This window comes from Pseudoliparis swirei, chromosome 8, assembly GCF_029220125.1.
Source record: "Pseudoliparis swirei isolate HS2019 ecotype Mariana Trench chromosome 8, NWPU_hadal_v1, whole genome shotgun sequence".
Taxonomy (NCBI): domain Eukaryota; kingdom Metazoa; phylum Chordata; class Actinopteri; order Perciformes; family Liparidae; genus Pseudoliparis; species Pseudoliparis swirei.
Genome location: NC_079395.1, coordinates 14,901,155 through 14,915,716, shown reverse-complemented (window position 1 = coordinate 14,915,716; position 14,562 = coordinate 14,901,155). Strand labels below are relative to the sequence as shown.

The following is a 14,562-nucleotide window of genomic DNA, read 5'->3' as shown; positions in this document are numbered from 1 at the left end:
CTGAACTCTGACTGCAACATGCTTTAGACAGACACACTGTAATCACCCCATTGTTTCCATCTCTAGGGTATTCCAGGGTTTCCTGGAAGAGATGGACCTTTAGGACCAGAGGTACACCTGTGATATGAGGCATTTGCTTCCTGTATGACACGATACATATATTGGTCCTTTTTGAGGCTCAATACATTCATATGTTTTTCAGGGTTTGCGTGGAGAGAAAGGATATCCAGGTCTCATTGGAAGAAATGGACCAAAGGTGGGCTCGACACAACAAAGCTTGTATCAGTTGCAAATAGACGCCACTTAGCAAAGTGCTACTGGCAGGGAAACTAAATGTCCTAGTTACCTTCGCATTCTGCGGAAGGTTATGTTTTGATCGCTGTGTATTTATTTATTTGTATGTGTGTGTGTTTGTGTGTTATTCGCATAACTCAACAAGTATTAAACCGAATTGCATGAAATTTGGTGGGATGATTTGTTATTATCCGGGGACCATTTGATTAGATTTTGGGATCGATCGGGTCAAAGGTCAAGGTCACGAAAAGGTACCAAAAAAGTGTCTGCGGCGAAGGTATGCGCTCTACCGAGTGCCCGGTCCAGTTACTGATGCCATGGATCTACACTCTCCTGCAAGAAAGATGGTTGCTGGCATCTTTGTGACATGTTATCTGCCGCCCTCTGGTGGTTGCTCAGTAGGGATCACTACAAAACCTGCAATTTCTGATCGCTCTTCTCATCTTTAGAAGAATGATGCACATCCTTTGCATTATCCATACATTACTATAGTTTTTGTCGCTGTCTTTTTATCCAACAGGGCTACCCAGGAGATGTAGGACTCCCCGGACCCCTGAACCTTCACAATGGAAGTGACGTCAGAGGTGAGACCACAGTACATCATGAGCTTGATTAGAAATATAACAATGAAATGCTTTTTTGATTCAAAGGTAAGTAGTTTACAATCTTAGACGTACGGTTTTGGCCAATGTTACGATCGAACTTTGGCAAAACAATGATCCGTTGTAACATTGGCTTTAACATTTTAGACATGTTCTCCACTAGAAATAGTTTTACAGTCCAGTGAGGTACATATTCATACAGGTGAATTAATACAAATACAAACATACACTTAAATAGCAGCAGTTCGATGGTGCTCGACAGAGCAGTGTAGACATATTGTTGTACCTTCATACAATATGATAGTTTGGGGCATATTATTCAAAACAAGTGGGTGTCCGGAGTGTCTACCAACTCACAAACTGTGAAATAAAACAACCCAGTCAATTTTTGTGGGCTGCTTGGATTCAATTCAATTCAATTCAGTTTATTTGTATAGCCCAATTTCACAAATTACAAATTTGTCTCGGAGTGCTTTACAATCTGTACACATAGGCATCCCTGCCCCAAAACCTCACATCGGACCAGGAAAAACTCCCAAATAACCCTTCAGGGGGAAAAAAAGGGAAGAAACCTGGAGGAGAGCAACAGAGGAGGATCCCTCTCCAGGATGGACAGATGCAATAGATGTAATGTGTACAGAAGGACAGATTTAGAGTTAAAATACATTCAATGAATATGACAGAGTGTATGAATAGTTCATAGTAGGCATATTCCACGATGGAGACTTCCACGATCCATCAGGCAGATGGCGGTGGGGAGGAGGAGTGGGCGGAGTCTCAACAGTGGGCGGAGTCTCAACAGGACAATGGCTAGTTGAAAACTTTATTCAACTAGCCATTCAGATGTGACTCCCCTTCCAATGTCACATGCAGCTCATTAGAACGGTCCGGCCCCCATCAGCGTATCTACACCCACGCCATTGAGCCTTTGCAATGGTGCACAGTATTTCTCTTGCTAGCCATTGAGAACAAACTGGGGTGAATGAGGCTTAAATAAACTGGTGCTAAAAGGGATCGTCTGGAGAGAGTGTGAATAAAGGTTTATTCTGACAGACAGTTTGAGGAAAAAAATAAAGATTTTTTCTTTTTACATCATCACATGTTTGAGTAGAAACCTAAAATACAAAAAATAATGTGAAAATGAGCATATGGGCCTTTTCAAAGTATACTCCATTCAGAAACTAAGTTTTGAGTATCGAACACACCCACTGCCGGGTTTAAATGTTTAAAGCTGTGGTCAACGTGAACTGTGTTAGTCACAACAGATAAAAACGGCATTTAGATGTAAGATAAGAATAAAGTACAGAAACTCAAACCACTCCTGCAACATAAGTCACTGTTATCTCTGGTCATATTTTAAACAACATATTACACAACTCTTTGTAGAATATCACTTGAAATTAATTGTATAGCTCAAATCCTCAAACGCTCCTGTTATATTACCAAACAACTATAATTACTGTATGAAAGTAGTCAAGCATTCATTACTTTTTCATGGTTCCTTGTCTACATGGGTCAGGTGATAAAGGTGACCGAGGGTATCCTGGAAGACCTGGACCCCACGGTGACCCTGGGTTCATGGGCATGCATGGACTTCCCGGCCCACCAGGGTTAACGATAACAGGTCAGGAGTTTGTAATCTTCAACTTTCAGGTTACTCCTGGCTTTCTGTACTACATATGTCTGAGTATATCACTCACTCTGATAAGAATTTAATCTACAGCTAGAAACTACTTTGTCTGAAAATTTATTTTGTGTCTCACCTTTCTAGAAGAGTTGGGTCTGCCTGGTCCACGAGGGTTCCTTGGTCCGAAGGGCTATAAGGGAGAGCCAGGGGTGTATAACAACTTTGAAAATCTGTTTCCGGGACTAAAGGGGACTAAAGGACTCTTCGGACCCAAAGGTGTCACAGGCCCTCCAGGTCCTCCAGGTATAGTATTACTTCCTTCATATTAGACCCAAAGGAGTTTGCGATATGTGTTAGTTCATCGCACACATTTAATTTCATGATATAAACTGGCCATTTGTGTGCATGTTCATTTGAATGTTTACTTACCTTATGGCTTGTGTGTGTGTGTGTGTGTGTGTGGCATTCTTGTTCAGGATGTGGAGGTGAGGTCTCAATTACTTCTGATTCCACTAATGATTCATGCATTAAACTGGTTGAGTTTTTAATTTATGTTGCTGTATATTTGTTGCTGGCTGATCTACAGATTACTTCTGTGAGGCTGGTCACCCGGGAGACACTGGTGACATAGGACACAAAGGATCTCCTGGAAACCAAGGGCTCAAGGGAATTGCAGGTGATCTGTGACTCTTCAGATGCAATACTTAATCCCACAAGCAGAGATTGTGTTCTTCTCTAATGTCTAATGACCTCGGTTGGAATCTAGAATCATCCTGTGGGAATTTACTGGTACAGATTTTGTGTACTTATTATGTATACGGTATATATACATGTTCAAAAGTTTGGGGTCACTTAGAAAAGCACTGTTTTTTTCAATGAAGATAACATTAAATCAATCAGAAATACACTCTATAGATTGTTAATGTGGTAAATGACTATTCTAGGCAGAAACGTCTGTTTTTTAATGAAATATCTACATAGGTGTATAGAGGCCCATCTGCAGTGTTTTAATGGTACATTGTGTTTGCTCATCGCCTTAGAAGACTAATGGAGGGTTATAAAACCCTTGTGACATTAAGTTAGCACAGCTGAAATCAGTTATACTGGTGAGAGAAGCTATAAAACTGAAGAACAAAATTAATATTTCAAATACAATTCATTATTTCAAACCTTGTCAATGTCTTGACTATATTTTCTATTCATTTTGCAATTAATTTGATCAATAAAAGCGTGAGTTTTCATGAAAAACACGAAACTTTCTGGGTGACCCCAAACTTTTGAATAGTAGTGTACGTGTATTGTACAGAAAACTATAATGCTGGATCATAATCATCCATTTGTATCACTGCGTGTGTCCTACAGGTTGTATAGGGGCATGTGACTGTAGGTCTGCTGGGGGAAAAGAAGGCCCCCCTGGTCTAGCTGGTTATCCAGGACCTCCAGGGTTACCTGGAACTCAAGGGCTGAAAGGAGACCCCGGACTGGAAGGATACGAGGGTCCAAGAGGGCCACATGTAATGACAGCAGGACTCTAACTAACTCATAGTCAACAGCAATTTTCTTAAACAGCCATAACAATGTACAGCAGTGACTTTTACATTGTGTTTAATCTGACTTTGTGTTTTCTTTCAGGGCTTTCAAGGAATTCCTGGTTTAAAAGGACATAAGGGTCAAAAAGGTCACTCTTTTGTGGTAGATGCTAAAGGTGAGCACCTCTTAACTTTGCACCTGTACTATAAACAGTATTATTATACACGCAGAGAGAATATATGTTTGAAATGCTTGAATACTTAACTTTACAGGGGATTGCCAAATCTAAATTATGTTTTTTGTTTATATTCACCAAACACTATAGTAAAGGTGCGTTCACACCAAACGTTTTGCGAATTGTTCGCGAGAGTAGATCACCGAGCTGTGTGAGCCTACGGGTGATGTTATGAACCCAAACACGAGGGCGTTAGATATTCAGACGTTTGTGGGAGCTCCACAACAAGTATAAAGCATAACTAGTGGTTAGTTCTTCCGTGGTGGATGACCGAAAATATAACTGTTTCCACAGAATATATCCACAGAGATAAGCCCCGCCCCTTGCGCAAGTGCATAAAACTCACGCGAATATTCGCAACGCCTTTGGCGTGAACGTGGCTTAAGGCAATCACAGTGCACTGTAGTCTGTTCAGCACAACAGTAGCTTGAAGAAAGAGAAAGTTTTATTCATAACTCTTTTTTATACATTGATAGCCTATTATATTCAGTTTATTTATGTTGTTTAAAGGTGCCAAAGGTAACCAAGGAGTCCTCGGATATTCTGGTCCTCCTGGAGCAGCGGGTCAGCCAGGACTAGATGGAACCCTTGGGCCTGCAGGGGACCATGGACCACCGGTGAGAGCGTACATTTTAAGTGCCGTATACAGAATTTATGGAACAGAAAAAAAAAGTTACACTGTTTTTGGGTTTTGCATTTATTGTATCAGGTAATGTGTTTATAGGGTGCTGGATACGCAGGATTACTTGGTCCTAAAGGTTACCCTGGTGTTGCTGGAGCAAAAGGGTTTCCAGGGCTTAGAGGCCCCCCTGGTCCTGGTATTCCAGGCTCTCAGGGGCAACCTGGACCTCAAGGTTATGAGGGACTTCCTGGACCCTCAGGAATTCCTGGACGACCGGGCCCTTCAGGTCAGAGACCTGGTTCAATTCAGAGATTCACACAACAAGCCAGTGTCATGGGCTCAAAAAGTATGTTGAATTTTGTGTCACCAGGTGAAACCGCGGAATGCTGTCTTGAAGAAGAGATTGGATCTGGATTTGGTCAGAAAGGAGAGTCAGGCTCACCAGGTATGTTTTACCGCTGTTAAACATGCAGTAATATCTTTAAACACCATCATCATCCAGGCACTGTAAAATGTGTGACATATCCATTAATATGATTTTTATAAAGTTCTCAGAAAAGTTGCTGAAGTTGAAGTCATAATTGGTTGGACCTACTATATTAAACCACGTCATAAAATAGACCTGATTTATGACCCCTGAAACAGTTTCGGTACATGTTGCAAGTCAAGTTCTTTGGCCACTTTTAGGGATTCCAGGTGAGCCAGGAAGAGATGGTCCTCCCGGCTCTGTGGGACTACTGGGTCCGAAAGGCATGAAAGGAGATGACAGGGAAACTGGAGGGATTGGACAGCTAGGTAAAATTATACACACATTTTTCAATTCATAATGTTTGTTCTCACTTGGGGATTTAGGGATCATCCACAATGCAATGAATTTGTCAGTTAATCTTTAACTATAGAGTTAGGAGTTCAGTTTGAACACTTAAACTACAGACCTCTTTTATTTGTAAAAGGTCTTCAGGGTTTAAACGGGGATCCAGGGGACCCCGGTCCCAGTGGAATTAGCCTGGATGGCCGTCCAGGACTTTTTGGGTTGCCAGGACTTCCCGGCAGGAAGGGTGACCCAGGAGATGTCCTCTCTGCCAGGCCAGGGGCTGCTGGCCCACCAGGCCGCCCTGGGGCTCAGGGGACAAGCGGACTCCGTGGAATTCCTGGAAACCTAGGGTCTCACGGTAAGTTTCATTCATATTTAAGTGAACAAAAACAAACGACTCAGCCACCTACTGTCAGGATGTCATAGTCAGAGAGAGAAAGGACCCAAATGCCAACAACTTTTCCACAAAAAGATTTAATATTTCACTCAAACCAGTTCAAGGACAAACATGAACTAAACAGTACGAACACACCACTGGGGAACGAGACAAAAAGGGTTTAAATACACAGAGAAGGTGCAGGTGATTGGACACTGGGGAACGAGACACAGGTGGACACAATGAGGGCGGGGCTAGCAATCACACAGGAGGAAACAATCAGGAACAGGCCATGACAATCACAGGGACAGGAAATGCAGGCAAACAGATGACACGAGAGACGGGGACTTCAAAATAAGACACAAAACAAGACACAACAACTCTGGATCATTACACTTACGCGTCAGTGTGGCCGGTAGCACTGAAATAAATTCCAGATTTACTCAATTTGCAGTGAACCATCCATTATTACCTTCGCATTTTCAATGCGAAGGTAATAATGGATGGTTCATCGCCGTGTATTTATTTATTTATTTATTTGTATGCGTGTTATTCGCGTAACAAAAAAAGTTGTAAACCGAATCGCATGAAATTTGGTGGGATGATTGGTTATTATCCGGGGACCATTTGATTAGACTTTGGGATCGATCGGGTCAAAGGTCAAGGTCAAGGTCATGAAAAGGTCAACATCTTCTTTTTACCATAGCACGGTCAATGTATATCCAATTGGCACGCAACTAATGCCAAAATGTTCATAATTCGATGCCCAATCTTGTGATATGCGAAGGTATGCACTATACCGAGTGCCCATTCTAGTTTCCTATACATTAGAATTGGTTGACCATCGCTGCCTTGTAATAACAGGTGCACAAGGCCAACCTGGACGACCTGGTTGGAAAGGAGAGCCAGGAGACAATGGTGACCATGGAGAGACTGGTCTCCCAGGTCCACCCTGCACGTTGTGTGAGCTGATTGGATCTCCAGGACCGATAGGACCTCCAGGAAACCCTGGACAGACGGGAGTACCAGGTAAGCAGCAGCAGCAGAATGAGGTCACTCATGTCCATCAATGTCCCTTCAACATGTCAGGATTCATTTCAGATTACATCCATGGATTTGTATTAATATATTGCTCTTATTGAACTATATAATGGTTCATAGGCTACTCTGGTCAGAAGGGTTTTAAGGGAGATATAGGTCCACCTGGTCATGGACATCGGGGTCCACAAGGTTTCCCTGGCCCTCCGGGTTTGCCAGGCCTCGCTGGACCAAGAGGCCCCGCTGGTCCCTCAGGAGATCCTGGAACTGATGGCTGGTTGGGACAGAAAGGTGAACCACTGGCCTGTCATGTAATCATGGGAATTCATTTTAAATGTTCGTTTCAAACAACACAGTAGCGTCACAGTTCAAGAATAATCCTAAAAGAAAAGTCTCCACTGGATCTTGGTCTACATTTCATCAACAATGCTTTCTATTTGTAGAGTAAGATTTAAATGAGGCGTTTCCTTTATATTCCTGTAGGGGAAAGTGGGTACCGAGGCAGGGCAGGGGCCACAGGTTTACCTGGTCATCCAGGACCAGCGGGACCCAGAGGTAAACAAGGAGAGAGAGGCTTTGATGGTCGCCTAGGTGACAGTGGACACCAAGGACAGCCTGGTCTTAAAGGTAGGTCTCTGTATGCATACCAAGACTATGACCATAAACTTTTATTAGCCTTGAAAGGTGTCATAGCATAACGTTATTTTGATCATTATAATATTTACTTGGAAAAGTTACCAACACATGAAAAAAATGCCTCTTTGCCTTTGAAAGTGTTGTAATAGACATACACTACCGTTCAAAAGTTTGGGATCACCCAGACAATTTCGTGTCTTCCATGAAAAATCACACTTTTATTTATCAAATGAATATAAAATATAGTCAAGACATTGACAAGGTTAGAAATAATGATTAATATTTGAAATATTAATTTTGTTCTACAAACTTCAAGCTCAAAGGAAGGCCAGTTGTATAGCTTATATCACCAGCATAACTGTTTTCAGCTGTGCTAACATAATTGCACGGGTTTTCTAATCAGACATTAGTCTTCTAAGGTGATTAGCAAACACAATGTACCATTAGAACACTGGAGTGATAGTTGCTGTAAAAGGGCCTCTATACACCTATGGAGATATTTCATTAGAAACCAGACACTTCCACCTAGAATAGTCATTTACCACATTAACAATGTAGAGAGTGTATTTCTGATTAATTTAATGTTATCTTTATTGAAAAAACAGTGCTTTTCTTTGAAAAATAAATTCATTTCTAAGTGATCCCAAACTTTTGAACAGTAGTGTACATATATATTTAGAATATATGCAAGCCTTTATTATGGCTCTAGGCCACAGTTCAGAATATATGATGTTTTATTTAGGTTAATGAGCATTTCATCTCAACTGTGTGGTCCGTCCAGGTGTACGTGGTCCACCAGGATTAAGAGGACCGTCAGGGATCCTGAATATAACAAAAGGCCCATCAGGACTTGCAGGGAGGAAGGGGCAATCAGGACAACAAGGACCTGCAGGCAATGAAGCTGTCTCTTCACACAATAATTTCGTTCCCAGGGACCTAACTGCATGTATTATCTATAGATTGTGATTAATAGTACAAGACTACGCTCTTTGTTTTGCCACCCACAGGCTCAAAGGGCCCAAGGGGAGTGCCAGGTGATTGGGGGCCTGATGGATGGCCTGGTTTTCCAGGCTTGAAAGGCAACACTGGTGCTCCAGGCCGGACAGGAAGACCTGGACCTGTTGGATACCCAGGGTTTAAAGGTTTCCCTGGTCCAAGGGGATATTCTCGACCGGATGGAGATCTGGTACACAATGCACATCATGTATTGTCTTCATCACTTTAGAGATAGCTTGTCTGTGTCCAGTAGACGCCCAAATATAATGAGAAATGTCTGTCAGATGTTGTTCCAGCAAATCCACCAGTCTGTAGTGCACAGCCATTAGTGCCAGGACTCTCTAGTCATCTTGTGTGAGGACAATGTCATGGATTAGGTGTACGGCTAGACTGCTTATGTAATAGATGTATCATACATGATACATACACTACTGTTCAAACGTTTGGGGTCAGACAGACAATTTCATGTTTTCCACAAAACTCACACTTTTATTTATCAAATTAATTGCAAAATGAATAGAAAATGGTCAAGACATCGACAAGGTTAGAAATAATGATTTTTATTTGAAATATTAATTTTGTTCTTCTAACTTGTAGCTTAAAGGAAGGACAGTTTTATTTTTTCTCTCACCAGCATAACTGTTTTCAGCTGTGCTAACATAAAAAGGGTTTTCTATCCCTCCATGAGTATTCTAAGGCGTTAACAATGTACCATTAGAATTCTGGAGATGGGCCTCCATACTGCTATATAGATATTTCCTTAAAAACCAGACATTTCCACCTAGAATTGTCACTTACCACAGTAACAATGTATAGAATGTATTTCTGATTAATTTAATGTTATCTTCATTGAAAAAAAACAGTGCTTTTCTTTGAACGGTAGTGTATATGAGAGGCGTAACGGCATATGATTCATTGTATTTTGTACTGTCTCAAACGGGATGTTAAATACTTTTAATGTGTTTGTGTCTGTTAAAGGGGGATCAAGGGTCAAGGGGACTCGTGGGTATCCCAGGGTCACCAGGATTTCCAGGAGCCAAGGGTGAGCTAAAAGAGATAGATAATCATATACTATGTTGTTCGATTCATTAATCACAATATGCTATATTCTTCTAGTAAATGCAAATGTTACAACAAAGCCCAGACACATCTTTGAGGATTCCATACCTCGGTGATTCAGTTGGACTGAATGATCTGTTCCAGGTGAGCCAGGAACGTCTCATGGAACACCTGGTCCACTGGGACCCAAAGGATCGCCCGGGGAGGATGGACCCAGTGGTGAGTTTATAAAATGTCGCAATGACCAGTCGACCTATTAGAAATGACCTCTAATGATGAGGAGGGACTCAAAAGTCCTCTTGAGGATGTCTGTCAGTTTCCAAGAATATACAATACTGTCAGTGGATGTAAAACTGGAAATTAATCTATATCCACAAATAATTCCCTCGAGCATCCAGAGGGAGTTCCGGAGATCCAGGGGACCCAGGTCACCAGGGAAGGCCAGGTCAGCCTGGACAACGAGGCGTCGTCGGTGAACCAGGAAGACTAGGAGGACCAGGTGATGTCCAGTGAAGACGGAATGGAAACTTACTGCAACGATATTTAGAAAATGGAGTAATACTGTTTAACTTTGAACATAGGAATGCTAGCTTCCAGTCAAATATAAAAGAGGAATAATAACTTGCACCCCATCCTGAGATGTCAGACAGTTGTGTTTCATTCAAGAGAGACAATAAATAAATAAGAAAGGGAAAGAACGTTGTGGGAGTAACCAAGATCAGTTGTTCTTACATAATATAATGCGAACGTAGATATACATGTTTCATAAAGTGTCATGTAATGGCAGTAAATGACTGCTCCAGTTTTCCATAATGCTCATGTTCTCCTTCAGCCATTACAACTTTATGAACCAGATCTTAATGTGACATCAATGGTCATATCCTTTGGATGGTGTGCTTATATGCACATATTAGTTTGAGCTCTTTAATATTCACGTCTTTACAGGCTTCCCTGGACCTCGTGGCCCATCAGGTCATCCAGGTGTTCCAGGTTTTCCAGGCGATTATGGAGGTCTGGGACCCCCGGGCCCACCGGGCCCATATGGGCCTCCAGGTACTAACATAATGTCAGATGACAGGCATCGTAAATCTCTATTAGTTAATTTTGTTGGCTTGAATTCTGTGTCTAAAAACCTCTAAAACATTACTGCTGATAACCTAACAAGATTATCTCCAAGTGTTACTGTGTATTTATGTTTAGGCCTTCCTGGACCACCAGGTCTGGATGGACTAGATGGGCTTAGAGGTCCAAACGGAATAAAAGGACAAACTGGTAAGAAGGTTGTTTGTTTTTAATGTTCTATTTAGTTTAGCAATTATTTATTTATGTATTTTATGGTTTGTTTGTTAGTGTACATTTGTTGTTCATGTAGTATTATTTAGTCAGCTGCAGTCTCCATCTTTCACTTAAATCAAACAGAAATGTTAGAATTAATGTTAATTTGTGCCATTTCACTTCGTCCATATTCATCAAAGCAGAATATGTAATGATATTTTAATATTGACATTTAAATGTACTCATTTATTACTTCAAGGCTCGTGTTCACCTGGCACTCCAGGACCAGATGGTTTACCTGGAGTCAAAGGTCTCAGGGGTCAGCAGGGGCCTCGAGGAGCAATTCCTTCTGGGTCCAAGGGCCAGAGGGGCTCACCTGGTCCCGCAGGTATCATACCTATTATTACCAATAATGCATCTCATTCTGTCTATAATGGAGAAATAACTGCTAAAGACCACCTTTTTAGGTTCTTGTCTCCTCACTGTACCGCCAGTGTAACTCCAATAGGAGTTATACGGTCATGATTTCTTACTATGCATCATTATTTAATGGCCACTCAGATTGTAATATGTTTTTGTTATATTTTTATTCAATCTATTTGCTGTACTTTATTCCCCTTTCATAGAGTCTGGGTACAGTTGCATTCCTCTATGCATTATATTTTCTGACATAAGGAATTTAACTATTTCCTTCCCAAGGTTTTCCGGGTTTCCCAGGTATACCTGGTAACCGTGGTAACAAATGCTCCAAGCCTCTACCAGGACCCAACGGAGACCTAGGTTATGTAGGACCTCCAGGACCCCCAGGTGTGTGTGTGTGTGTGTGTGTGTGTTTAGTGCACATGTTGATATATAACTGGGTATGTGTGCCTCGTTACCTATTTGTCCACAACGGGGCTTTTGCTTTGGGTTTTAAGGTCCTCCTGGTGATCCAGGGCCTACAGGAAGCAGTATTTTCCCCAAAGGAGACCCAGGCCCAAATGGCCTCCCAGGGTTACCAGGTCGTAAGGGGGATAGGGGCCTCCCTGGGCCTCCTGGGTCTCAGAGCTATCCAGGCTTTACAGGACCAAAAGGTACATCACAGTGCCAGGCTGCTGCCGGCAGTAGTTACAGGTGTGTCATCCCTTTGCATGCACTCTAAATCTTGCTGCACTTTGACAGGTGAGAAAGGTCCTCCTGGTCCAAGAGGTTCTCAGAGACCCAAAGGTCAGATCGGGATCCCTGGACCTTGGGGTCGCAAGGGACTGACGGGCCCAGCTGGAGACACAGGTGAGTGGCAGTGGTAGCTTAGAGATACGCGCTAACTTTATGTACTGGCTCTGAGATTCTGTTGAATGAAATGTGCCTTACAAATAATATACATTATTATTATCATTATTAGTTATTTGCCAACACACACACACACGGGAGGACATCTGTACAGACAACACGTGTGTGTGTGTATGTGTGAGAGCATGTTTTTTAACAGATTATTTCAATGGTATGATTAAAGTTAGATAGAAAATGACTGAAGTCCCTTCACAAGTATATACTTGATTCTCATCTATTCAACTCAAGTGACTGCTGTAAGATGTCATGACAGTACATCTGGAAATAAAAACAATGTTTCCAGGTGTAAAAGGTGCTACCGGTGATTATTATCACATGAAGGCGGAGGGGGCTCCCCTTGGAATCTTAGGGCCACGTGGTCACCCAGGATCTTTGGGATATCCTGGCGATAGTGGTGTCCCTGGGACTCCAGGACGTAAAGGCAAGAGAGCATTATGTATATGTATTCACATGTCTGTGTCGGAATAAATCGGTTGTGTGTTTTCATCCTGAGTTGTCTGTGTGTGTGTGTGTGTTTATATATGTGTGTTCCAGGACAGAAGGGCTCCATAGGGTTTGTGGGCCACCCTGGCAAACTAGGTCCTGCGGGTCATACTGGTCGAGTTGGAGACCCGGGAGATGCTGGTCAGCTAGGATTTGCCGGACCTCAAGGTAAAATGATTGACTACCTCCAATAAATAGCTGATTTCATCTCGTCCTTGCTCTCATCCGTAACCCATGACACCCACTTGTTCAACCCCTCCCTCCTCCAGGTATCCCAGGTCCACCCGGCGATCCAGGTAGCCAAGGCCAAAGGGAGGCGTTAAGGTCCGGCTTCCTGTTGGCAATCCACAGCCAGTCGGTCCAGGTGCCACAGTGTCCTGCAGGCAGCAGCCAGCTCTGGGTGGGCTACAGTCTGGTCTCTTTGGAGGGGCAAGAGAAGGCTCACGCTCAAGACCTGGGTAAGGGTTAGCTTTAAGTGCTTCTTTGTTGGAATTGAGTTCATTTGTTTGTCGTGGTTCTTCCTCTTTTACTCTCTCTCTCTCTCTCTCTCTTCTTTGACATCCTCTACCTGTAGGCCACGCTGGCTCTTGCCTACCAGTTTTCTCCACCATGCCTTTCTCCTACTGCAACAAAGCCGCCTGTCACTACTCGAGTCGCAACGACAAATCCTATTGGCTCTCCACCACCGCCCCCATACCCATGATGCCCCTCTCCGGCCCGGAGATTAGCTCCCACATCAGCCGCTGTGTGGTGTGTGAGACAGTTTCGCCCGCAGTGGCTTTTCACAGCCAGGATCACATAGTGCCCCCATGCCCAGCTGGCTGGAGGAGTCTGTGGACCGGGTACTCTTTCCTCCTGGTGGGTGTGATAATAATATTTATTGTGTGTATGAAATAAACAGGCTGTCTTATTACGTAATGTGTACTCTGCTGCACTTCTTCTCTTCAGCACACAGGGGCAGGGGATGAGGGTGGTGGCCAGTCTCTGACTTCTTCTGGAAGCTGCCTGAAGGATTTCCGAACTCACCCCTTCATAGAGTGCCAGGGTGCGCGCGGCTCTTGTCACTACTTTGCCAACCTCTACAGTTTTTGGCTGACCACTGTCAGCCAGACGGAGCAGTTCGTCACCCAGAGGCCCGGCACCATCAAGGCAGCCGACAAGCAGCGGCGCAAGGTCAGCCAGTGTCACGTCTGCCTCAGAGAACTATAAAGGAACTCTTGTCACCTTGAGTTCATTTCTATTTTTTTTTTTAATCATTCTGTTTTCCAAATCTAAGTCTGATGACCACTTTGAGTTATAGATAGATTATTTTTGATATAGGACCAAAGTTGTGTCTGCGCATTTATACGTTTATCTTTATGTGATTCTGCTGCCACCATCTGTCCCTTCTCTGTCAATATTTTCAACGAGGTGCTATTTCTAAAGAAAATATTTCATAGGTGTTCATTGTGGCAGCTGTCCCCAATCGGCTGCTGGCTGGTTGACAATCAGTCAGCTGCTCTGACTGATTGGCAATCAGTCAGCAGCCGTTGCTGCTGATATAAAAAGGCAGCAGAACTGGAGGTAGAGAGGCAAGTGAGCAGAGGCGCAGTCTTGCGGTCTGCTGAAGTTTGGTGTGATACCAATAAATATGTTGTCCAACGAAA

At 43.0% G+C, this 14,562-nt stretch overlaps 1 protein-coding gene across 1 annotated transcript in view; it reads left to right on the top strand.

Moving 5' to 3' along the window:
- LOC130198426 (collagen alpha-4(IV) chain-like) overlaps nucleotides 1-14,562 on the top strand; it is a 22,911-nt gene extending 8,349 nt beyond the window's left edge. The window contains exons 14-45 of the mRNA XM_056421589.1: nucleotides 67-111; nucleotides 203-256; nucleotides 815-878; nucleotides 2,416-2,520; nucleotides 2,668-2,826; nucleotides 3,110-3,199; nucleotides 3,886-4,037; nucleotides 4,156-4,228; nucleotides 4,799-4,905; nucleotides 5,013-5,196; nucleotides 5,281-5,355; nucleotides 5,598-5,705; nucleotides 5,864-6,082; nucleotides 6,965-7,129; nucleotides 7,262-7,429; nucleotides 7,622-7,765; nucleotides 8,556-8,666; nucleotides 8,782-8,960; nucleotides 9,749-9,812; nucleotides 9,974-10,048; nucleotides 10,221-10,328; nucleotides 10,775-10,882; nucleotides 11,030-11,101; nucleotides 11,364-11,492; nucleotides 11,804-11,911; nucleotides 12,022-12,177; nucleotides 12,266-12,373; nucleotides 12,717-12,854; nucleotides 12,968-13,084; nucleotides 13,186-13,374; nucleotides 13,491-13,774; nucleotides 13,865-14,562. Coding sequence (XP_056277564.1) covers nucleotides 67-111; nucleotides 203-256; nucleotides 815-878; nucleotides 2,416-2,520; nucleotides 2,668-2,826; nucleotides 3,110-3,199; nucleotides 3,886-4,037; nucleotides 4,156-4,228; nucleotides 4,799-4,905; nucleotides 5,013-5,196; nucleotides 5,281-5,355; nucleotides 5,598-5,705; nucleotides 5,864-6,082; nucleotides 6,965-7,129; nucleotides 7,262-7,429; nucleotides 7,622-7,765; nucleotides 8,556-8,666; nucleotides 8,782-8,960; nucleotides 9,749-9,812; nucleotides 9,974-10,048; nucleotides 10,221-10,328; nucleotides 10,775-10,882; nucleotides 11,030-11,101; nucleotides 11,364-11,492; nucleotides 11,804-11,911; nucleotides 12,022-12,177; nucleotides 12,266-12,373; nucleotides 12,717-12,854; nucleotides 12,968-13,084; nucleotides 13,186-13,374; nucleotides 13,491-13,774; nucleotides 13,865-14,125 — 4,119 coding nt within the window. The 3' untranslated portion in view covers nucleotides 14,126-14,562. The remainder of the gene's footprint in view (nucleotides 1-66; nucleotides 112-202; nucleotides 257-814; nucleotides 879-2,415; nucleotides 2,521-2,667; nucleotides 2,827-3,109; nucleotides 3,200-3,885; nucleotides 4,038-4,155; nucleotides 4,229-4,798; nucleotides 4,906-5,012; nucleotides 5,197-5,280; nucleotides 5,356-5,597; nucleotides 5,706-5,863; nucleotides 6,083-6,964; nucleotides 7,130-7,261; nucleotides 7,430-7,621; nucleotides 7,766-8,555; nucleotides 8,667-8,781; nucleotides 8,961-9,748; nucleotides 9,813-9,973; nucleotides 10,049-10,220; nucleotides 10,329-10,774; nucleotides 10,883-11,029; nucleotides 11,102-11,363; nucleotides 11,493-11,803; nucleotides 11,912-12,021; nucleotides 12,178-12,265; nucleotides 12,374-12,716; nucleotides 12,855-12,967; nucleotides 13,085-13,185; nucleotides 13,375-13,490; nucleotides 13,775-13,864) is intronic.